The sequence below is a fragment of the Camellia sinensis genome, chromosome 3, assembly GCF_055761805.1.
Source record: "Camellia sinensis isolate YWXY chromosome 3, ASM5576180v1, whole genome shotgun sequence".
NCBI classification, from domain to species: Eukaryota; Viridiplantae; Streptophyta; class Magnoliopsida; order Ericales; family Theaceae; genus Camellia; species Camellia sinensis.
The window spans coordinates 221,194,116-221,218,154 of NC_138963.1; the positions used below are offsets into that span (position 1 = coordinate 221,194,116).

General features: G+C 33.7%; 1 protein-coding gene across 1 annotated transcript; it reads left to right on the top strand.

Moving 5' to 3' along the window:
- Nucleotides 1–3,297: 3,297 nt before the first annotated feature.
- On the top strand, nt 3,298–9,335 carry LOC114262817 (phospholipase D delta). The gene is made up of 10 exons (XM_028203234.2): nt 3,298–4,533; nt 5,090–5,206; nt 5,613–5,807; nt 5,925–6,206; nt 6,302–6,370; nt 6,464–6,611; nt 6,961–7,109; nt 7,633–7,800; nt 8,392–8,592; nt 8,705–9,335. Exons 1-10 carry the CDS (start codon nt 3,643–3,645, stop codon nt 8,996–8,998), a joined length of 2,514 nt encoding a protein of 837 aa, XP_028059035.2. The 5' UTR covers nt 3,298–3,642; the 3' UTR covers nt 8,999–9,335.
- Nucleotides 9,336–24,039: the final 14,704 nt, after the last annotated feature.

Genomic DNA, 24,039 nt, shown 5'->3' on the forward strand with positions numbered 1-24,039 from the left:
ACAAAGGCATATTATAATTAATCACAATAACTAATATATTAAATAAAAGTAACACTAATTTTGTTTAATCAATAGTAGATATAATATAATAAATTAAAATAAAATTAATTTTAATTCCCATTATATTCAGTTAGTGGTTAAATTTTTTTTGCATGCTATTTGTTTTTTTGGTTATATTGATTCATTAAACACAAATGGTTTTGAATGATTAAAAAAAAAAAAAAGTTTGGAAATGCGTTAAACTTGAATTGACAAACATAAAGAATATAAATATTTAAATTATTCAAAAAAAAATTAACATTTTAAATATGTGATATTTTCCATTTGCTCAAACTCTGAATCTAAATAAAAATAAAAATAAAAATAAAATAAAATAAAAAAAGAAAAAATTTGTGGTTTGGTTCTCAAAGGAAATGAGTTCCTAAAAATAAATTTAATCATAAGTTATTTTAACAGGATAATCAATAATAAAAAATCAACTGATGAATACATTTAAAGTATAAACCCATATCCAATAAATTTTGATGTGTTCTTCATTTTCAATCTAACATCTGCACCAAAAAAAATTAAACACAAATAATTAATAAGTGAGAGAGTTACAAATTGATAACAGTAGCGCTTTTATAAATATATTAAAAAAAATCTCAATTAAATGATACATTATTAACAAAAAGAAAGAAATAAGGAAAATATAGATTGTAAGAAAAAAATTTAAAAATAAAATAATAATATCCATTTACATAAACTCACTTTCTCACAAATGCAAAAACTCATGTAAGTACACAATTCAAATGTAAAGCAAATATTTAAGATTTTTAGGCACCGAAAGGGATCAAAAATGGCTCAATGTTGGTTGTTTTCCTCCTAATCTTCTGTTCATGGTTTCTTTTGCAGGAACTTGTTTTTATATTGAAAAGATTATGCTTAAACAAAATATATATATATATATATATATATATATATATATATATGGAATTCTATCATATTTAAAATTTGTATGGATAATTAATTGATGGTTTTAAAAGATAAATATTAAGTTCAACTTGAAGATAAACTTTCAAAAGATTAAGTTGAAATATATGAAAATTCTATAACAAACTAACAAAAGATAAATATAGATCGTTAAAAAAATTATCTTCTTTTTTGGGATATTTATTTCCCAATCTTAATATTTTTATTTAAATATTTTGTTATTTTTTATGTGAATTTTCATTTTGCAGTTCAAATCTAAATAGTTATATTTTTATTTTTGTATATTTCTTCATCTCTATTTTTTTTTATTTGACTCTTTATATTATTGTGTGGTTGAAATTTGAATAGTTATCTTTTTAATTTATTTTACTTTTTATATTTTTATCTCTACCTCTTTGTTGTTCATATCTAAATATTTATCATTTTATTTAAATATATATAATCCTTTTGGCTTTTGCAATTTAGATAATTGACAAATGATTAAAAATTAGAAAAAGTGGGAGAGGAGACTTGAGAAGTGACACATAGGAGAGAGAATCCATAAGAATTTAGTATTAAGATTTTGAAAAATTCTCATACTTCACTACATTTAGTATAGATTCAAAATAAAAAAGAATAATATGTGACAGAAGGAGAAAAAAATATAAGTAAATCAAAACAAAGATTTAGATAGATATGTTTTTCATAGATAAAGATTAACAAATCATATCTTTATTTAAATTTTATTATTTTAATTTTTGTAAATCAATTATTTAATCTTTATCTTTATCTATAGGCCACGAAATTAATTTTTATGAATTATTTATCAATTTTTATATGTTTATTTATCTATAAGTCATGAAATAAATTTTTTTAAATAATTGTTTTAATTTTTTTCTTTATCTCTAGGTCATGAAATAATTTTTCATAAATTATTTATCTGTAGTTCAACTTTTCAGAAATTAAGACTTATAAAATTAATTTTTATAAATTCATTTTTGGGAATAAATTTTAAATTATCTATAAGTTGTGAAATTAATTTTTTTAAATTAGTTATTTAATTTTTATGTTTATCTGTAGACCATGAAATTAATTTTCATAAATTTTTTATTAATTTTTATATGTTTATCTATATGGAGGAATTTTGAAATTCAAATCTTTATCCATAAACTATGAAATTAATTTTCATTTTAATTAATCAAACAAATAAAAAATGGAGGAAAATAGAAAACATGAAAAACAATCAAAGAGGGTTGCCACGTAAGAAAGAGAAAGTTTTAAAATTATGAGAATTTAATAATGAATATTTAGAGACTTTTGCCAATACAATTACATTTGGTTATATATATAGTATATATTTCTTCTTTATCCAAACAAAAAAGAGAGAAATCACAATAATTTCTTTTCTTTTTTTTTTCTTTTATAACTTAAGTAATCATTTCATTTCTTTTCTCTCATAAGTTCTCAAACATAGTGTAAAGCCATGGAATGACTTATAAAATGACACTCGTATTCATTTGAATAAAATTATACGTACTAGTACTAGTTGATATATTAATTAGTATATTAACGGATAATGTGACATAATTTTAAAAATTTAAAATTTTTATAATTTGTATAATAAGTGGGGTTCATAATTTTAAAAGAATAATACTATATAATTAGTGCACTAACAGATAATATAAAATAATTTTTAAAATTTTAAATCTTTATAATTTGTATAATAAGTAGATTATAATTTTAAAAGGATAATATCATAATATATGTTAATATATTAATTGATAAATCAATTAATATATGTAACACCACAAATTTTAAAAACAAAATATTAGAGATTTCAAAAATTTTATGTGAGACATTTGGTAGAATATTTGGTAAAACTTTTGAAATCTCTAACCTTACTCATTTTAAAATAAGGGATTAGCTTCCCTATAATCTGTGATCGAACTCGAGGGTGTTGTTGGCCCTGTGGAGGTCCACCACGGGTCTCGTTTCAATTATCCTGATCGTTCAATGTGTAGAAATTATTGAGCACTATATGTTTGTAAAAAATCACACTGATTGAATATCAATAACTATTTCATCAAATCAAATTTTTGTCAATCATTTATTTTTTCATTGTTTATTATTTTATACAAAACTGATTTGATCACATAACTATCGATATCTGATCTATGTGATTTTTTATAAATATATATTACTCGACAATTTTAACATATTGAACAATTTAAATTATCAAAATAAGACCCGTGATAAACCTTCACGGATCCAATAAGACTCTCCAATCCGATCATTGGTTAGTGAGAAGCCAAACCCTTAAAATAATAATCTCATACATATGTTTACATTGCATTCATTTACATCACTCCAACTGTCAATCATTTATTAATTGCAACTAAACACGTACCCCCTCGAATTCTTCAGTTTTCCCGTCATCTTTTGAATTCACCGCCTCCGCCGCCGCCGCCTTCTTCATTCTCAGCCTTTGGCCACGGCGGAGCAACCACCCACATTCCTAACACGTAACGGTTCCTCCGTCAACATCCAAGTCTCGTGCGTTTGACGCATTCACTACCAGCAGGCCGTTACCTTCGAACCAAAGCTTTTCGTCTCTATGTGAAACGTTCATAGCAATTTCGTTTTGTTAAATCCCCATTGTGATTGATATTGAAGATTTTGACCTCTCCTCCAATGGCAGACGATATTTCCGATGATGTTGTTTATCTTCACGGCGATCTCGATTTGAACATCATCGAAGCTCGATCCTTACCGAACATGGATTTGGTCACCGAGCGTCTCCGCCGCTGCATCACAGCCTTCGACGTCTGCCGGAGACCTAGGAAGAAAAAAAACTACCACCACCACAACAAAATCATCACCAGCGACCCTTACGTCACCGTCTGCCTCGGCGGCGCTACGGTGGCGCGTACGCGCGTGATCTCCAACAACCAAAGCCCCTTGTGGAACGAGCACTTCAAAATCCCCCTCGCTCACCCCGTCTCTCAGGTGGAGTTTCAGGTCAAGGACAACGACGTGTTCGGCGCCGATCTGATCGGCGTCGCCACCGTGCCGGCGAAGCGAATCATGTCCGGCGAGCTCATCAACGATTGGTTTCCGATCATCGGACCGTACGGTAAGCCGCCGAAGCCCGACTCCGCCGTCCGGCTCCAGATGAAATTCGAACAATGCGATGAAAATATTGTCGCCGAGCCGGACCGATTTGATGTGAAACAGAGCTATTTTCCGGTGAGGCACGGAGGTTCGGTGACTCTATATCAGGACGCTCATGTTCCTGATAACTTTCTTCCTGAGATTGAATTGGATGAAAAAATGGAGTTTAGGCATGATAAATGCTGGGAAGATATGTGTCATGCAATACTGGAGGCTCATCATTTGGTGTACATTGTTGGTTGGTCTATTTTCCATAAGGTAAGGCTTGTTAGAGAGCCGAGCAAGCCGCTGCCGAGCGGCGGAAATTTGATTCTCGGAGAATTGCTCAAGTATAAATCTCAAGAAGGGGTTCGAGTTTTGTTGTTGGTTTGGGACGACAAGACTTCTCACAGCAAGTTCTTCCTTAATACGGTATGAACTTGAATGTCTATTCTGCTTCTTTTTTATGAATTTGATATAGAAATAGTATTTGCAGATTGTTTTGATGTTGAATTTCAATTATGGTTTGGTTTAATCAAATTTTCTGTATGAATTATTTCAAAATTGAAATGAAATTGTAGGTTTGTGGTTGGGTGCTCGTTTAATAACAACTTTATGTCCATCTGCAAGATTGCAAGTTGAAATTATCGAGAGGAAAATAAACTTTGTGAAGGAAATAAAAATTACATGATGGTTAAGATTTTCCACAACCTTTTTACAATGGTGCATGATACTGATAACAACAAACAAATTCTTCCTCAAGTCAGTTAGATAGCAGGAATATCACTCTATATTTTGTATTACTGGTTTCATTTCTATAAATATAAGTTTGTGGGGCAAAGTTGCTTGATTCCTAGTTCCACTTCGTGCACAGTTCTTGTGTTCAAATAACATTGTCATTCACGAAAGTTAATTTTTCTGTTTTCACTGATATTAGTTGAGGTTAGTTACTCTCAATGTTAATAATGCAAGGGCTCTCTGTGTGTAGGCAGGAGTGATGCAAACTCACGATGAAGAAACTCGGAAGTTTTTCAAGCACTCTTCTGTCACTTGTATGCTGTCTCCTCGATATGCAAGCAGTAAGCTTAGCATTTTCAAGCAACAGGCATGCTTTATACTGTGGTCCAGCAATTGCTTTCCTTTCTACTGAATGAAATTAAATGATTATAGCAAAATGCTTTCCAATAATGATTTAAGCATGTTGGTGCATAACGTCGGTCCCAGTGGTAATGTTGTTGGATATATACACCTAACCTATGGTTCTAAGCTTCTAAACATCTTCATCTGCTACCCCTTGTTCAATTAATATTTCTTTTTTTATTTTTTTAATCTTTTCTCTCAGAAACTGAACAATGACCGTATTTGTGCTCCTTTGGGTACAAATAGAAATTTTATGATAGAAGTATTTTATGAGTGAATTCGTACATGTGGAGAAATGTTAAGAAACCTTTACATCAACATTATACAATCATATGCCATTTTAAACACTTTAATCTTACATCTGAATTCAGGTTGTCGGAACCCTCTATACACACCATCAGAAATGTGTGATTGTGGATACGCAAGCGTCTGGAAATAACCGAAAGATAATTGCTTTTTTAGGAGGTCTGGACTTGTGTGATGGTCGCTATGATACGCCAGAGCATCGGCTATTCCGTGACGTTGACTCTGTATTTCAGGGTGATTATCATAATCCAACATTTTCTGTAAGTAATTGTTCTATCTGAACTTCTATTATTTTTTCAGTGTCTGGGTCAAATTACAACACCAGTTGTGATTGGTCGTTGGATAGCGATAGTCTTTCATTTTATTTCTTGTAATAGGCAGGAACAAAGGGTCCGAGAGAACCATGGCACGATTTGCATTGTAAAATCGAAGGGCCTGCTGCGTATGATGTGCTCACAAACTTTGAGCAGAGGTGGAAAAAAGCCACGAAATGGTCAGAGTTTGGACGACGTTTCAAAAGAATATCTCATTGGCACGACGATGCTTTAATAAAGATAGAACGCATATCATGGATACTAAGTCCTTCCTCGTCTGTTCCACATGATGATCCTGCATTGTGGGTTTCCAGGGAAGATGATCCTGAAAATTGGCACGTTCAGGTTAATTATTAGTACACACATCTTTCATAAACAAAGCTTCTATCTGATTCAAATGTTGGCTTACTGAATCTTGGTTAGTTTTTCCATTATTAAAGGTTTTCCGATCCATAGATTCAGGTTCTGTGAAAGGATTTCCAAGAGATGTTCATTTAGCCGAGTCTCAGGTTTCCTCAATTTTCTTTCTTTCATATTCTATTGTTTTCATTCGTTCAGTTTTGATAATTGGTTGTGTTTGTGGCATTGGTCTTTCATTGCAGAACCTCATCTGTGCAAAAGACCTAGTGATAGACAAGAGCATTCAAACTGCATATGTTCAGGCTATAAGATCGGCCCAGCACTTTATATACATTGAGAATCAATATTTTCTTGGGTCTTCATATGCATGGCCCGCTTACAAACATGCAGGTTTATTATCTTTTCCACAAAAATATGCATAAATGTCACCTCGAACGCCCCGTGTTGATTGCTCAAACTAAAACTCCTCTGTTATAACATGTTGTTGTGTAGCATTAGTGGCCTTTGTGTTTGTATCCATCAATCTATCTATACACACATAACTAGCTTGATGGTTGATGTACTAATTGTTTTGACAATAATAAACAACCTAAAGTGATTTTATATCAAACTTTAAAAATTTATAAACACATTTGGACAAGTAAATTTATGCGATTATAATCACACCCATAATTTGTTTTCCAGTTTCTTTTGTTACTCGTGAAGATTTTTGAAATTCAGTCCCTTATTTTATGAGTAGGTGCTGATAATCTAATCCCAATGGAATTGGCACTAAAGATTGCTAGCAAGATAAGAGCAAAAGAGAGGTTTGCAGTTTATGTGGTCATTCCAATGTGGCCTGAAGGTGTTCCAACATCTGCCTCTGTGCAAGAAATTCTGTTTTGGCAGGTACAAATCTTTAATTTATTTGACATATAGAGGAGATTGATAGCAGCACAAATTAGGATCAAGTGCAAATAATTAGGTTGTGCCATTAGCAAAAATTGTTGCACAAAGTGCATCCATGGTACATGTATTCTTGCATCGTCAATGTCTTTTTGATTCTTAGTCATTTTGTTAGTAGTAATTCATCTTAATTTGGCAATGCCAATGTGTTTTTGATTCTTAGAAAGGTATTTACACCTTTTTTTTTTGGGTGAATAAGGTATTTACACCTTTATATTTAGTTTTTAATAAAAAAAAAATATATTATTCATTTATTAAATATGAAAATTCAAAATTCGAAATACTTGTGTCTTGACACTTACGCTTCACCTCATGAGGGGTAAAATGCCTCACATTTTGCATTCCCCCGTTAAAAACTTTGGTTCTAGCCGTAATCACTATATATGGGAGAGAGATGGCATCAATCATAGTTTTATCATATGAGTGGTGGACCATTAAAGTCATCTATGGCTCTTTGGTTTTGCAGGGACAAACCATGCAAATGATGTATGAAATTATTGCACAAGAGCTGAAATCCATGAATCTTGAAAACTCACATCCGAATGACTACCTAAATTTCTATTGTCTTGGTAATCGTGAAGAATCCCCAGAAGAAAATTCAAATTTAACCAGTCAACCTTCCAATGGTGATGTGGTAACCATGCCCACACAATTTATTTTCTGCTGTTTTAATTATCTGCACCATTGATATATTGTGGTTCCAAATAACTTAGCAACATTCATTAACGCTGTGTTTAGTTTATGAATTTAGGAAGTGATTCGGAAAAAGAGATGAAAAAGTGTGTGAATTTGGATAAAATATAAGTATATTTTATTCACATTTTACATCCATTTTTCCTTTCTCTTACCCTTTCCAAATCCTTTCCCAAATTGCCCGATCAAACACAGCATAAGTGATTTTGTTTTGCAAACTGCTGGTTCACGTATCAAAATAATCCTTTCCTTAAGATCGGCTACAAATTTTAGCTCTAGGGCATGCAATCTTGGGAGTTTTATAGACTTAATGTACTAATACAATTTCAAAAAAAAAAAAAAAGGGAAAAAAAGAAAGAGAAGAAGATGAAGAAGAGAGCTTTCAAACTCACCTTTGAATGAACTGGTGGGCTAGATTTTACATGTCAATGAATTCAAATCTATATGTTGAGTTCTTCATGTGAATCTGAAACATAAATTTATTATTATATGAAACAAACCTGGAATTAAGTTTTTCAAACCAAACTTTCAGGTTTCAACTTCACAAAAATTTGGACGATTTATGATTTATGTACATGCCAAGGGGATGATAGTAGATGATGAATATGTGATTTTGGGGTCTGCCAATATTAACCAGCGATCCATGGCTGGTTCAAGGGACACTGAGATAGCTGTGGGGGCATATCAATCCCATCAGACCTGGGCTAAAAAGAAAAAACATCCACGTGGACAGGTGGGTATCTTCATTCTAAATGTGTGATATTTTCCATAGTCATAGGTCATAATTATGGTAATATATTTGCAGAAGACCTATTTTTGTATGCTTGATTGATGTTGAATTGCAGGTATATGGATATAGAATGTCACTTTGGGCAGAGCACCTAGGAAAACTAAACAAGTGCTTCAAGGAGCCTGAAAGTTTGGTTTGCGTCGATAGCGTGAACAAGATTGCTGAAGATAACTGGAAGAAGTTTACCAGAGAAGAATTCACCCCATTGCAGGGCCATCTTCTCAAATACCCCGTGAAAATAGATGGTAATGGGAAGGTCAGCGCCTTGCCTGGACAAGAGAATTTCCCAGATGTTGGGGGAAAGGTGCTTGGTGCTCGGACAACGCTCCCTGATGCTCTAACTACATAGACCTCACTTGTTTTCATGTCCATTGTATACTATTATTGTATTTCGTGCTGGAAGAGGAGGCGGAAAATAATTCAAGACGGTCCAAGCCAAGTGATAGGAAGTAATAGATCGTTTAATACATGGAATAGTGATGCTACTTGCTCAAAATTTTTACACATAAATTTTACCCAGAAACCAATTAAATCACAGCCACACATCCTGATAATGGGTAAAAATAATTTACCACTTTTTTGGGTAAGCAGCTTTTCTCAACATGAAATGCTAAGTTATAGATTGTATGCCATTGCCTTCGCGAATTGTCTTTAAACGATCAATTCTTTTGGAGAACTGTTTGAAATAATTCTGGTCTTTGAAACTCGAGAGAGTTGGGGTGGAGTGTTGTATGTTGTAATTTCTTATCAAAATTATATATATATATATATATATATATATATGGGGACATATTTTGTGAATGACAGCACGTGGTCAAGGGGATGCCGAAGTGTCGGTGTCATGTGGTTTGGTCATGATGTCGAGGTGATCTCAACTAGGTCGAGATTATCTGTGAAGATACTGAAATCTGAGATAAACAGATAAGAGGCAAGAGTCCTAGAATATGAGAGGATCTCAGTTTGGATAAGGATAAAGTTCTTAGGGAATTGAGCCTGAGTCCACTGAAGTGAGGCTTCTACATGAATCAAGTCAGTGCTGGCTGTAAAAGGAGGGCACCCTCGTGCGTCTCAGGTATGGGTGATATACTATGAGCAGTAAGTTTTTTTTTTTTTTTTGTGAGATTAAGTACAATTTGCTATCTTTGAGAGATATTTGATTACTGACTTGATCGTCGGAGTGCTCTCGGGTAGACGAATTACCGTCGGATTTTTATATTTCTATGCCTCCGTTTGGAAACTTGGTTTTGAGGTTTTTTTTGGCTAAAATAGCCACAAAAAATAAAATAAGCTTTTTAGCCCAATAAGACAAAATATCACATCTAAACCATAATCATTACATTCTTTTTTTTACAAAAAATCTAAAAAAGTCAAAAGTCCTTCTCAAATCAGGTTTTTTAACCCCAGGCTGAAATAGCCAAAAGAGACAAAAAGCTAAAAATGCAACCACTTCCCAAACGAGCTTTGTGACAGGTTATTCGGGCTTTAATCTATTCTACCGGTGCTTTTTAGCTAAGTTTCCCGTTTGGTTGTGTGGTCGGAAATCAACACCCATAATTTGGCGCCGTTTGTGGGAACGTAAGAAGAATAGATGGCCAATTACGCTTTTATCGAATGCGATTAATTGTTTCATTAGTGTTATAATTATCATAGTTGTAATTTAATCTTATTCTAATTAGTATTGTTGTAGCCATATTGTTTATTATTAATTGGTATAGCTAGTTAATTTGTTGTAATAAAGTAGTTAATTAACTTAGCCTAGTTAATTCGCCCCAATTTTGTATTAGTTAGTTTATTCGGACTCTCCTTTGTGAGAGCGTAAGTTGTAATAATGTATATGTTTTCCAATCACACGTCTTTCTCCATTTTATTTATCTGCTTATGATGGTTAATTTAGGGACATCATGTTTCGATTCGCATAATTCGTTGTTAGGTTTTTATTCTTGGCAATCCCGTTTGACAAAACTCCTTTCAATTGTACTTTTATTTCAGTGAGGTTATGAGTACTTAGATGCAAATCCAACTCGAATTGTGCCTTGCAGAGAAGTTTGTGATGTTGATTCTTTCATGTTTGCCACTTCGCTGACTATGACGGGGATCGAGCTGTCTGGTCAGCTTGCGGGGGTCTAGGGGGCAGCGTCCCTTGGCGGGTCCGAGGCAGCGCCACGGCGGGGTTAAGGGGCAGTACCCCCGAAGCAAAATGCATTCGAAGTTGCTTGTCCATTCAAGCGGACATTCCCTCGTTCGAGCAGAGAATCCTTGGTTCTAGATGTTTGACCTGTTTGCAAATACACTCTGAGGCGTGTTTTTACGCTCGAACATCCATTTTTCCGCTCGAGTGTACATCCTGGTTTGGAACACGCGTTCTAGCGTTCCCGCTCGAGAGTCCATTTCCCCGCTCGAGCGTACCTCGCGATTTTAGATTCTATAAAATCTCAAGTTGCTCCAAATCTAGGGTTAAGCTTCTAGATCTTATTTTAGGATATTAGAGTTTATATCTGGGACTATTTTGCTTGGTTTCTTTGATGTTTAATTGAGTATTCAACTCATGGTTTAAGAAGTATACATCAAAGGATTGTTTGTTTATTCTATATAAAAGAGAGAGTTGTTCTTAGGTGGATTCCGGAGAATTTGAGCCTGAAACTTTGGTGAATTCTAGAGTGGCTCATCGCCGTGATTCGACATCGATGTTGTGGATTCAATGTTAGGTAAGATGATTCCGAGGTGAAGACCATAGTGGAAGAGGCATATAGGGGTCGGTTCAATTCGAACGTGGATTCGTTAAGTAATTAACAGTGCACTTGTGTAATTATTTTTGTCTTTTTAGTGGATTGTTTTGTGATTTTGGCCTGTGGTTTTTCACCACAATTGGAGGCGCTCCAATTGTGATTTTTTTCACGTTAAAATCGTTGTGTTGATTTGTCTTGATTGTTTGATTGAGATTGTTATTTATTGCTTAAAATTGATACATAATCACAAATTAATATCTAGGAGATTTCTAGATTTTTCATTCATGTTTGCATCCATTTGTATTGCATGCATCGAGGTTCGGTTCAGCATTCAAACTTGCATTGTCATTTAAATAATTCTTTGAATACATGCTTAGACCGCATGTTAACGAAGTGATTCGCATGTCATAAATTAGTAGCCGAGCTTGTTTAGATTGCATATCGCTTGTGTTGCATTAGTTATAATTGTATAGTTAGGATCACATATTTTTCTGACTCATTTCTCTTTTGGCTTGGAGCACTAGGTGAATCTTTACTCGTTTTAGCATATTGCATTGATGTTGCTATGTCTAGCATGCTTGCCATGAGGTTAATTTCTTAAATGCTATAATTGCTTGAATGTCTATGGATGAAGTCTTGTTGCTCGAATTGGGATAAGTTGAGCAATTTTCATATGCAATCACTTTTTCAAGTGGTACATATTTCGAAATAATTTTCAAAACAAACATGACTCGAAATATTCCAATTCTTGCAAAGTTAGTCTATAATTGTTTGTGCGCATCACATAGTAAATACTAGCCTAATAAACCAGAACAAGAGCATATAATGTACATAAGACTCATATCATGATTAGTAGAGGTCGATCTTTGATCGGGCGAGCAGGGGTGCTCAATTCATGACCTTTCCCTCTCGTACCTAAGTTTCCGAGTCGAGACAATATTGGTGATGACGGACACGTGGCTTTTGGCATGAGTCATCGGTTTCCTAAATTTTCTCAAAATAAAATATTTAGGAGGCGACCCTGTATCTGGCAAAGCAGTCCATTTTTGGCAATTTGATTCAAAATTAATTTTTCAAAAGATTTGTCAGATTTGAACTCTTTGGCGTTTATTAATTTCACATTGCACTTGTGAGATTAGATTCAGAACCGCGGGAGTCCGAACTCTAAGGCTTATTTCGACCTCTTAAAAGGAGGGTACGAAAAAGTCGAGCTACAACTTGATAAAGATGGACAGTTGAGTCCTAGGTACTTGAAACTGATGAGTCACGATATCGGTTCAAGGAAAGAATGAATTTTAAGCCGGCATAATATATAAACAAGCGATGTAGGTTCCATCACCTCAAGTTACCGAGGTAATAGAACCTAGGCGGCAGTTGTGGGGACATATTTTGTGAATAACAGCACGTGGCTAAAGTAACGCCGAAGTGTCAGCCGAGGTGCCACGTGGCCTGGTCATGATGCCGAGGTTATCTGCAGAGATACCGGAATCTGAGATAAGCAGATATGGGGCAAGAGTCCTAGAATAGGGGAGGATCTCAATCTGGATAAAAATAAAACTCTTAGGGAGTTTATTCCTATCTAGCTGAGAGTCCAAGATGAGCATTGAGCTTGAGTCTACTGAAGTAAGGCTTTTACAAAGATTAGGTCAGTGTTGGCTATAAAAGTAGGGCACCCCTGTGGGTCTTAGGTATGGGTGATATACTGTGAGCAGTAAGTTTTTTCTTGTGAGATTAAACACAATTTGCTATTTTTGAGAGATATTTGATTACTGACTTGATCGTTGAAGTGCCCCCTGTAGACGAATCATCGCCGGATTCTTATCTTTTTGTGACAGGTTGTTTGGGCTTAATCTATTTTGCCAGTTCTCTCCAACTGAGTTCCCCGTTTGATTGTGTTGTTGGAAATCAACACGCACAATATATATATATATATATATATATATATACATGTGGACAAGTATTTATTGATGGGAATTTTAGCAAGATATCTCTTTTTTGAAAATTTGTCTGTTTAGTTTATTCTTAAATTTTTTTTCTTATGAGTTTTCATTTACCTTTGGTAGACTGTTTTTAATATTTTAATCAAGAAAAAATTAGTGAAATATCCTTCTCTAATTTTAGATAGTAGGAAAGACCCAATATGTTTTTTCTTTTTAGTTATGGGCCCTTAATAATATTATTAGAGAAATTTGTCATAGAGAGATTTATCTATGAAAAAAGAAATTTCTCTATGAAATTTTTTCATTTTATGTGAAAACGTTGAGTGAAACTAACAATTGCATATCTTTTATCTTATAAAATTTTATTATTGAGGCTTTAAATTAAAAACTCTTTAATCAATTCTTTGTATTTTTTAATGTACCTAATCAAGATGACGCTAAAAAGTAAAATAAATTGATTAAAATATTTTTTAAAATAATAAAATTTGATGAAAATTCACACAAAAAATTAATGTGTATTTTTGTTTATTTTTAATGATTTTTTTAATATATATTTTAGTTATTTTTTTTTTACTTTTTAGTTTTGAAAATATATTCGTTCTAAGAAAATTTATCTATAAATCTCATTTTGAGGAATGCTGATCCATTTAGTCATAAGAATTTTCTTATAGACCAGTTAGTGTCATTGATTTTGAAAAGATAGACTTAATATATTATTTAAAAATTGGATTTACGGTTATACCCTTATTTCTATTATGTTTCATTTTCTTTTTTTCTTTTGCGTTAGAAACGTAAGATATCTATAAGATTCAAATTTGGAATAAATTTTTGTATGAAAATTTTTTGTATTTGGAAAACATTTCAAAAAGAGTAAAAAAATTACTTGAAATATGAGATTTTTCAAATATTCCAAAAGAATGTGAGATTATTCAAACATTTCAAAAGGAGTACAAAAACTCTTTAGTAAGTTTTGGACAAATGTATAATTTCAAACTGTAACACTTCAATATAATACTCAAATGTAACACTACAAAGTAACACTCCAAAAAAAAATCCTTAGTGTATTTTTTTCTAAATATAACACACTCCAATATAACACTAAAAAAAAAACTCCTTAATTGTAACACTAATGTAACATAAAAAAAAAAAAAAAAATTCCTTAGTGTATTTTTCTTAAACATACCACTTAATATAATATTCTAAAAAAACTCATTAATATAACACTCGAATGTAACATACAAAAAAATTCCTTAATGTAACACTCTAATGTAATATAAACCAAACCAAACCAAACGAAGCCTTAAGTCCCATCAAATGGGGTCGGCACTCTAATGTAATATATATATAAATAAAAAAACTCTTTAGTATCATTTTCCCAAACATAACACTTCAATATAACATTTAAAAAAAAACTCATTAGTGTAACTCTTTAATGTAACACGCAAAAAAATTCCTTACTATACTTTTCTCAAACGTAATACTCCAGTATAACTCTCCCAAAAAAGGATGTGAGATTCTTAAAACCATTCTAAAAGGATGAGGGATTTTTGAAACTATTCCAAAAGGAATACAAAAATTCTTTAGTAAAGTTGGACAAATGTATAATTTCAAACTATGAGAGTTATGCTTAGAAAAAAAGTATACTAAGGAGTTTTTAGTGTTTTTGTGTGTTACATTGGAATATGTTACATTGAAGTGTTACGTTTGAGATTGCATTGATTAGAGCGTTGCGTTTGGGAAAAGTACACTAAGAATTTTTTTTTTTAGTATTACGTTGTTACATTTGGAAAAAGTATACCAAAGAGTTTTTTAACGTGTTGTATTGGAATGTTACGTTATTGGAATGTTACGTTATTGGAATGTCACATTAAAATGTTACGTTTTTCTTTGTAATGTGGGATATGTTCCAAAGGAAGGAAAATCCAAAACTTCTGTAATGCGGATTGTTCAAATGTGTAATTTTACATTTAGAGAAATTCACTTTTATCTCTAAAAAATTAAATCCAAACATGCAAGTAACTATCCATTGGTGTAATTTCTACTTTAATAAGATCTTTGAGTTCAAAAAAAAAAAAAAAAGGACAAAATAATTTACAAAATCACATTTTGAGATTTACACTGGTTCACCCTTAGTTCTATTATATTTTAATAAACTTTGTTAATTGATGAAAATTCAGAGCATTTTTATGGATGGTTTTCCGGATTGTGATTTTGTGATTATTAGATGTAATTGACTTTGTGAGTGCTTTGCTTTACCTCTGGATAGGAGTGGCAACGATTCATCCGATCCGTAAAATTCGTTTAATTCAGCGGTTTCGTAGATATAATACGAGTGGATGGAGTTTAAAATATAGTATATTTGTGGGTTGCAGGCCTGCACTTTTTTATTTTTTATTATTAATTTTAACCGTTAATTTCATTCCTATATCTTATCTAGATATTTTTGCCTAAAACAAAACACTCGTTATTCTTTGAACTTACTCTAGTATTACATTTGCTAATAGTATTATATCAATTGAAACTGAATAAATACTGATCATATTATTATTGTTTCATAACTGAACTTATCTTAGATGAAGTGTGATTTGGAATTTTAAATTCCTTAATGAATATGGAGTTCTACTTTAGGATTTTAAAATATATGTTTGTGTTAGTTTATGATTTGATTTAGGATTTTGAATGATTTGTTTGTGGTTCGAATTGATTTTGTTGTGTTTTTAATTTTATAAGTTTTAATTCATTAATTATTAATGTTGGAATATTTTAGAAAATAGGAAAAAAAGGGCTCAAAATAAATATTTACAAAGTGAAAAAAAAGAGACTCAAAAATAAATTTTTGAAGAAAAAAAATCTAATCCGCAAACCGTCCACAACTGTCAGCACATCCGCGAAACCTATCCACACAAACCGCAAACTGCACTGTGGGCGGTTGCGGGTTAACTTTTTCCCAAATCGCATCGATGTGGGTGAATCTAAACCGATCCGCAAACCGTTCAAATCCGAACCGTAGACACCCCTACCTCTAGATGTGTCTTGGCGATCATTTCTTTGCTTTATTTAGGCCCTTGTTTGGGGAAAGAATTAAAATAGTCCAAAATAAATAAATAAATAAATAAAATTTTAACTTATCAAATTATTTTCTTAATTTTTTTCGCATTATTTTTATAAAAATTTTAAAATTATTAAATAAGTCAATTTTCAAAACTCTCCTGCGAGAGGGAAAATGTATGAAGGGGATTGGATCGAATTTCATGTTTCAAAGCTGCCTTTTTAGAGTTTTATTTAGATGTATTTATTCACACTCCACTTTTGAATAAGTACACATTTTTTAATCTATCTATATTTATCTATACTGTTGGGCCATGTTTGTTTGGGTGGACTGGATTAGATTGGATTAGCATTTCCATGACTAATAGTCCTAGGACTACAAATCCTTTGAATTGTGTATCTTATCTTATGTTTGGATTGAGTTAGGATTATAAGGAGGGACTAATAATTCAGGCTTTGGCTTAATCCTTCAATTTAAATCCCACCTCCTTATGTGGGATTGAATAGTCCATCATATGTGGGATACTATATCCAGATAGATTGTTAATCTGTACTTCAATTGTTTAACCAAATATCGGATTAATAATTTTATTGGATTATTAGTCCAATCTCAAGCTCATGTCCACCCAAACAAACATGGCCTTGGTGCTCAAGCCTTGCTTTCTTCTTATGTTATATGTCTTTATTTTTGTAGTAAAATTTACACAAAAAAAAAAAAAAAAAATAGATATGCCAAATCTAAGTCAATAAAACATTTGTTACAAAAGCGAAATCGCTACCAAATCAAGGAATCTTTATAATCATACTAATGAGAGAAAAATTTGTGTCCTACTGTATCAATAATGAAGGATATGTGTAAGCTTACGTTTCATTTGAGTTTGTTTTATCGCAACTATAGTACTGATCTAACGTTATGCTAGTATATGGTGGAGAAGCTCACATGACATGATCCGAAGCAGTGCCAATGTTCTTTTTAGATGTAGATCTTGATTTTCAAACCACATTTATTAGTAGATTAGTGATTTTCCCTTACCACTACTTTTTTTTAGCGAATTTTGTTGTTTGTTTTTTGTAATTTCAGTAGATTTTCTTGTTTGATCCTTAGTTATTTTCTTTTATTGTTCTACAGAAACTTTTATTTTACTATAACTGCGTTATAGTTTAAAAAAAAAAAAAAAAAAAACTGTGGCCTTTCAACTTGTCTCTATTACATAGGCTTGTGGGCCTTGTGTTGGAGAATGGTCTGGGCCGGTAAACAAATAAATAAGCATTACCAAAAAAAGGGCTTTTCCCAATTTGAGGCCCAAGGCAATTGCCTTAATTGTCTTGCACTTGGGCCGGCAGTTAAACATTTTTGCAAAAATTACTATGTAGTCCTATGTAGGGTATCTATTTCCCTTCTAATCTCACTATATTTTTAATAGACTAATAGGTCCACAGTTTTTTAAGTTTTGTACCCGGAGGTCCCTTTTTTATTTTCTTATTTTTTAAATGACTGTATTATCCTTTGATTTGATATATATATATATATATATATATATATATACGTGAAAAATCAAATATTCGTCTCTGCGATCTCGATCTCTCTCCGTTATGCCAATCTCTTTGTGCTATGAGGTCAATCTCGTTATGCTGTGAGGTGGATCTGGTTGTGTGATCTGAATCTCTGTGTATAGGCAATCTCTGTGTACACTGTGTGTGTGTGTGTGTCTCACTTTGTCTCTATCTGTTGATACATATATATGTATGTATATATATAGATAAACAAATTTGTGTGATATCTGGTTTGTGTTTGACAATATTGTTATAGTTCTTTGTTTTGTGATAAACTTTGTTTGTTTGATACTTATTTTGTGATTTTTGTATGTGATATAGTGTAATGATTTTGATTTTGTTGATTTTTTTTGTTGTATAGTGTAATGTGTTTTAAAGTTATAGTTTGGAATTGTGAATTCTGAAGTTTTGATACTGATATGTTGTAATTGTATAATTTTGCAGTTTGTAATTGTGAATTGTGAATTGTGAAGTGTTGATACTAATATGTTGTAATTGTATAATTTTGCAGTTTGGAATCTGTGAACAATTGTTTGTTAGTTTGTGATTTTGTAATATGGAGGGGTGTTTCATGTTAATATGCAAATATAGTAATTCTTGTACTGCTATTAAGATTAGTGAGGGATGTAGTTATCATGAAGTTATTGAGAAAATATCTGCGAAGTTCAAAGAGTTAAGTATTGGTAACTTTTGTTTGTTTTTCTCTATTTCTAGATATTCTAATTGTATTGTTGAATGTGATGATGATTTGGGGAATATGATGTCAATAGTTGCTTGTAGTGGTTCTCATGTTGTTGATGTTAGGAATGGCAACGGGGCGGGGGCGGGGCCGGGGACCACACTCCCCGTCCCCGATCTCCGAAAGAGACAAATTCCCCGTTCCCGCTCCCGATCCTCAGCGGGGAGCCTATCGCCCCCCCACCCCTGCCCCAGATCGGGGATCGGGTTTCCCCGACACCGATATATCCCCGACCTTTTTTTTTTTTTTAAACAATCTTCATGAAATTGAAGAAAAAAAAAAAATCTTCATGAATAATCTGAAATCTGAAATTAAACAATCTTCATGAACATCAACAAAAAAAAATTAATATGTTCTCATCATTAACATCAACAATCATCAACTTTAAAAAAAAAATTAAAAAAAAAATCTGAAATTGAAGACATCTGAGTAAAAAAATCTAAAGAAATCTGAGTAAAAAAATCTGAAAAATAAACAATGTTGACTAAAACACTCTCATATCAAAAAGCATAGATCTGAGTGTTTTAGAATCTATGTTTTTAGTCAACATTAGAATCTGAGTGTTTTATATTTTTCATGTTGTCAAACATAGATTCTGGATTATATATCAAAAAGCAAACCTCCAGATCTGAGTGTTTTAGTCAGATCTAAGTTCAACAGTGATGGAAGGCGGGAGACGAGGGCAACGGAGGAGGAGGGAGAGGAGGACAGCTGAGAGAGGGAGATCGGCACCGGCGGTGAAGGAGAGTAGGACAGCGACGGAGGTGGGAGGCTTTTAGAGAGAGAGAGAGAGAGAGAGAGAGATGAGAGGCCGTGTGAGGCTGTGTGAGTGTGAGGTGCTGGGTTTGCCTTTTGGGTTTGGTTTATACATGTAACATGTATATATAAAGGGGTATGACAGTAATATCACTTCGGGGGAGATACGGGGACGAGGCCGGGGACGGGGACGGGCTGGGTCCGGGGCTATGAATGTTATTCCCGTCTCTGGCCCGAAATACTTCGGGGATTTAATTTCAAATACCATCCCCGTCCCCACGGGGGTATTTTTCGGGAAAAAACCATTCTGATCGGGGTCGGGGGGTCGGGTCCTTGTCGGGCCGAGTTCAAATTGCCATCCCTAGTTGATGTTGTTGTGGGTGATAGGAGAATTGTGGTGGTTGATGATAATTCTTCTAGGATTGATTCTGTAATTTGTGAGAGTTCTTTGATTAATGATTGTGATGATTTTGGTGGTTTGTTGCCTAGTTTTTATTTAGAACGAGAGAGAGTTTTGTCGTCTGTTAGTTAGAAGGGGAACATGCACAGTGCTGGTCAAGAATTTGAAGGTGGAGTGCCGGCGTTCCACATTGCATTGGCTAAGTATGCAGTTGAGTGTGGTTTTGCAGTGAATTATTTGAAGAACAATGCAACAAGAGTAACTACTGAATGTATGATGAAGTCGTTTATGAGTTGTAAATGGTTTGTGCATGGTAGGGTGTTGATGAATTTTGGTATTTTTTTTATTATGAAGTTGGATAATGTGCATACTTATGGGGTTGTTGCTCGCAGATCTTGTAGCAAAATGGTTGGTTCTAGACTTGTGTCTGATATTGTGCATAATGATATTAGTGATAATCCGTTGACTCGTCCTATTAAAGTTAAAACAAAGTTGAAGAAGCAATATGGTATAGATGCTTCTTATTGGATTGCATGGTTAGGAGTTAATAAGGAAAGAGGTGGGTTGTTTGGTGATTTTGCAACTTTTTTTGACCAACTTTGATGGTACCTTGAGACGGGTATGAGAACGAATCTTGGAAGTGTGTTTGAATTAGATGTGGATAAAAGTAGTGGGTGTTTTCGGAGGTTGTTTGTGATATTTCATGGATGTTTGTATGGCTTTCAATTTTGTCGTCTGTTGTTATTTGTTGATGGTACATTCTTGAAGGGGCGTTACAAGGGGCTTTTGCTTGCAGCAACATCAAAAGATGGTAATCAAGGTATGTATTTATTTGCAGTTTGTATAATTTTGGTTTCTCCGTGTGTTTTGATAGTTGGTGGATTTTGGTTTCTATTGTTGTATTGTGAGTCTGCTAATTTTTGCAGTTTCATGTTATTTTGTTTTCAGGCCTTATAGCGATCCTGATTTTCCCTCCATTTGTTATTGTATTCCGGACTCGGTTCCGTAGATGTTTGTTGTTGTATAGGTTTTATTTACGTCCTTTAATTCTTTATGTATGAGTTTTAGGACATGTTGGGTAGGTTTGTAACAAGTTGGTTATGATTAGAAACAAATAGTTGCTACCGAGATTTTGGTGTCTTCGCTCGAGCGAGGCTTTTGTCGCTCGAGCGAGATCTGTGTTTTAGTTTCTTTGCTCGAGCAAGAGTTGAGTGGTGTGTCTGTTGGCTCGAGCGAGAAGTCTTGCGCTCGAGCTTGCGTTTGCGTCTGGTTCTGGACCTGAAGGTTGCATTTCTTGGCTCGAGCGAGCTTTCCTTCGCTTGAGCGAGCGAGGTCTATGTTTTGGGTTTCTTCGCTCGAGCGAGCATTCTTTCGCTCGAGCGTGCTTTTGGGTTGCAGACTTGAAGCTTCGAATTGTTGGCTCGAGCAAGGCTTTCTGCGCTCGAGCGAGGTTTCTTTGTGTCTGGTCGCTCGAGCGACCACTCCTTCGCTCGAGCGAGCCTCGAATATATCAATTGGTAGCAGTGGGTTACACTTCACTTTTTCATGATCTTTTTTACTCAAACCCTAGCCCCTGTTGCTCCTCTCTCTACACACCCTCTCTCTCTAAGATTTCATCTACTTCTAGAGTGTTTCCACCCAAATCTCTTTGTAAGAAAGGTAGAGGGTGGCGTGAGCTTCACTTTAATCTTAAAAATCGTGGATTTGGAGCACTTTGAGTTTTTGTCATCTTCTCCATTGAGCCTCTCCATTTGAGGTAGGGATACCCTACTCCTTCTTATGGGTTTTGACATAAATTTTAGTCATTTTGATTAAGTGGTGTTGTTTGGTAATTTTGGGAAAGTTAGGGTTTGATTTGAGGTTATAAAAAGGGGGTTTTAAAATGTTATATTCCACGTGTATGTGAGACCATGGAAAATGGATATATTGTTATTAAATTGGTGAAATTGAACCTTGGGGTTGATATTTGAAAAAGGGGAAGGGGAATGCCCTAATTATGTTGAATAATTAATTTGGGGAAATGTGAAATTGAGTTGAAATCATGAAATTGGGAAGTTGTGGGATTGAATGGTGTGGCTATATAAATTAATCACTCACCTATGAAAATGTCGGTATTTTATCTGTTTGATAAATTTATTATCTATTTAGAAATAACTGCTTTGGGCTATCGGTGGAGAATAGTCTTGATTGTTGTAGACACTGTATGTTGATTAGGGAAAACTGAAACTAATCACATTGAATATGTCATTGAATATGACGGTTGGAATAATACATCGAATATGTGTATTGATTGATCATTATATATATGATGAGTGTTTAAATACATTGTATATGTATATTGTGTGGGAGGAGATATGGGATGTACTCCATGGTTTGAGAGGAGATAGGGGATGCACTCTCAAACCTGTTTGGAAGGAGATAGGAGATGAACTCCATTGATAACTAAGTTGGTCGGAGTGTCCAGGGTGAAAGCCCTGAAATTTTGATTACGTTTGCATAACGTAGATAATTGGAGTATGTAAGTGTTTAATATGAGATATAGTCTCATTTAAATTGTGATTCATGGAAGTGTTTTAATATGAGTTGTAGTCTCATGAAATTGTTGGGCTAGATAATGAGCCATGTTTATGAATCTGAATTAGATAAGTAAGGGAATGTGGAAATGAAAAACGGTTGTATTTGTCATTGAACTGGAAAGTGTTGTAAGTTGGTTTACAAGTGTTAACCTTTTATCATATACTAATGTTTTAGTTATTTCTCATAATTGGTTTAGTATATCTCTACTGGGCTTTGGCTCACCCTATATGGGACATCATTTTCAGGTTCAGGTGATATGCCACCTCCAAGGACGTAGCTTGGGAGGTTCTGGGAGTTGAAGACTCTTTTTGTTGCTTTTGTTATTTGGTATTACATGTAAATCAAGCCAAGGGCTTATTTTTGTATAAAGAGCTAGGACTCTTCTTTTGTTGAACCCAAGTGTTGACTTGAAAAGTTGTAAACCCATAGGGCATTTACTTTTGTTGTCAACATGTAATACTTTTGCACTGAATACTCTGATGGATGGAAAATATGCTTTATTCTCTTGTCTATGCATGTCAAAAATGTTGGGTTTATGTATATTATTTTGAGGGCGTTACAGGCCTGTTTCTTTTGCCTTTTGCGATTGTTGACACTGAAAATCAAGATAATTGGATGTGGTTTTTAAGTCCGTTGTTAAAAGCTGTTGGTTCAGGCCAGAGATTGACCTTTGTGTCTGACCGTCAACATGGATTGCTAGATGCTCTTTCAGTGATTTTTCCCAATGCACATCATGCATATTGCGTGAACCATTTGAAGAGAAATTTGATTAACAAATTGGTGGGACTTCGTACTAACTATAAGTTGACTTTGATGAAAATATTAGTTAAATGTGCTTATGCGCTAACTGTTGCTTCTTTCCAACATTATATGGAGTAATTAAGGCATATTGCTGGGAATGGTAGAGTTGATAGCATGTTGGATGGTTTGCAAAATGATAAGTGGGCCAATGCAATTTTTAGAGGGAAATAATATGGTGAGATGTCATTTAATGTTGTCGAGTCTTACAATAATTGGATTAGTGGGGCCTGTGAGTTTTCTATTACTTGTATGGTTGATATGATTAGGGTTCAAATCATGACTCAATTGTCTAATAGAAGAGCTGAATCTAAAAGATGGATTACCAAATTATGTCCAGTTATGGAAAAGAAGTTGGTGGACTCTTTGAAGCTAGCTAAGTCTTGGGATGCGATTGTTGCTAGTGATATTGTGCTTGAGGTTCATTCTTTTATTTCTTTTTTTGTTGATATTGGTAGATGGATTTGTTCTTGCCATAAATGGCAATTGAATGGTTTTCCTTGTTGTCATGCTGTGTATGCTTTGCGTAGTAATGGTAGAGATGTGTATGATTTCAATGATCTTTTTTTTCATGTGGATTGTTTTAGAGAGTCGTACAAGGAATTTGTTTATCCAGTACCTTCAAGTGAGAGATCTGACTTTGATGGTGCCGGTAGTTCGATTATCAAATCTCCTATAACGAAAGAAGCAGCCCAAGCGGAATAAGAAGGAGATGATGTCTTCTAGGGGTGAGAATGTGAAGCAAATCAAGTGTGGGAGGTGCTTGAAATATGGGAATCACAATAAGAAGACGTGCAAGGCTGCTATTTGAGGCCATAGTCTATTCTTTTGGATTTGCATTTGAAGTTGAGG

Excerpts from the sequence above, each read along its gene's own strand:
- LOC114262817 (XM_028203234.2), top strand. The coding sequence starts at position 3,643 with ATGGCAGACGATATTTCCGATGATGTTGTTTATCTTCACGGCGATCTC. Across the intron at positions 5,808-5,924 it reads ATCATAATCCAACATTTTCT|GCAGGAACAAAGGGTCCGAG; the intron begins GTAAGTAATTGT and ends TTCTTGTAATAG. Across the intron at positions 6,612-6,960 it reads GCCCGCTTACAAACATGCAG|GTGCTGATAATCTAATCCCA; the intron begins GTTTATTATCTT and ends TTTTATGAGTAG.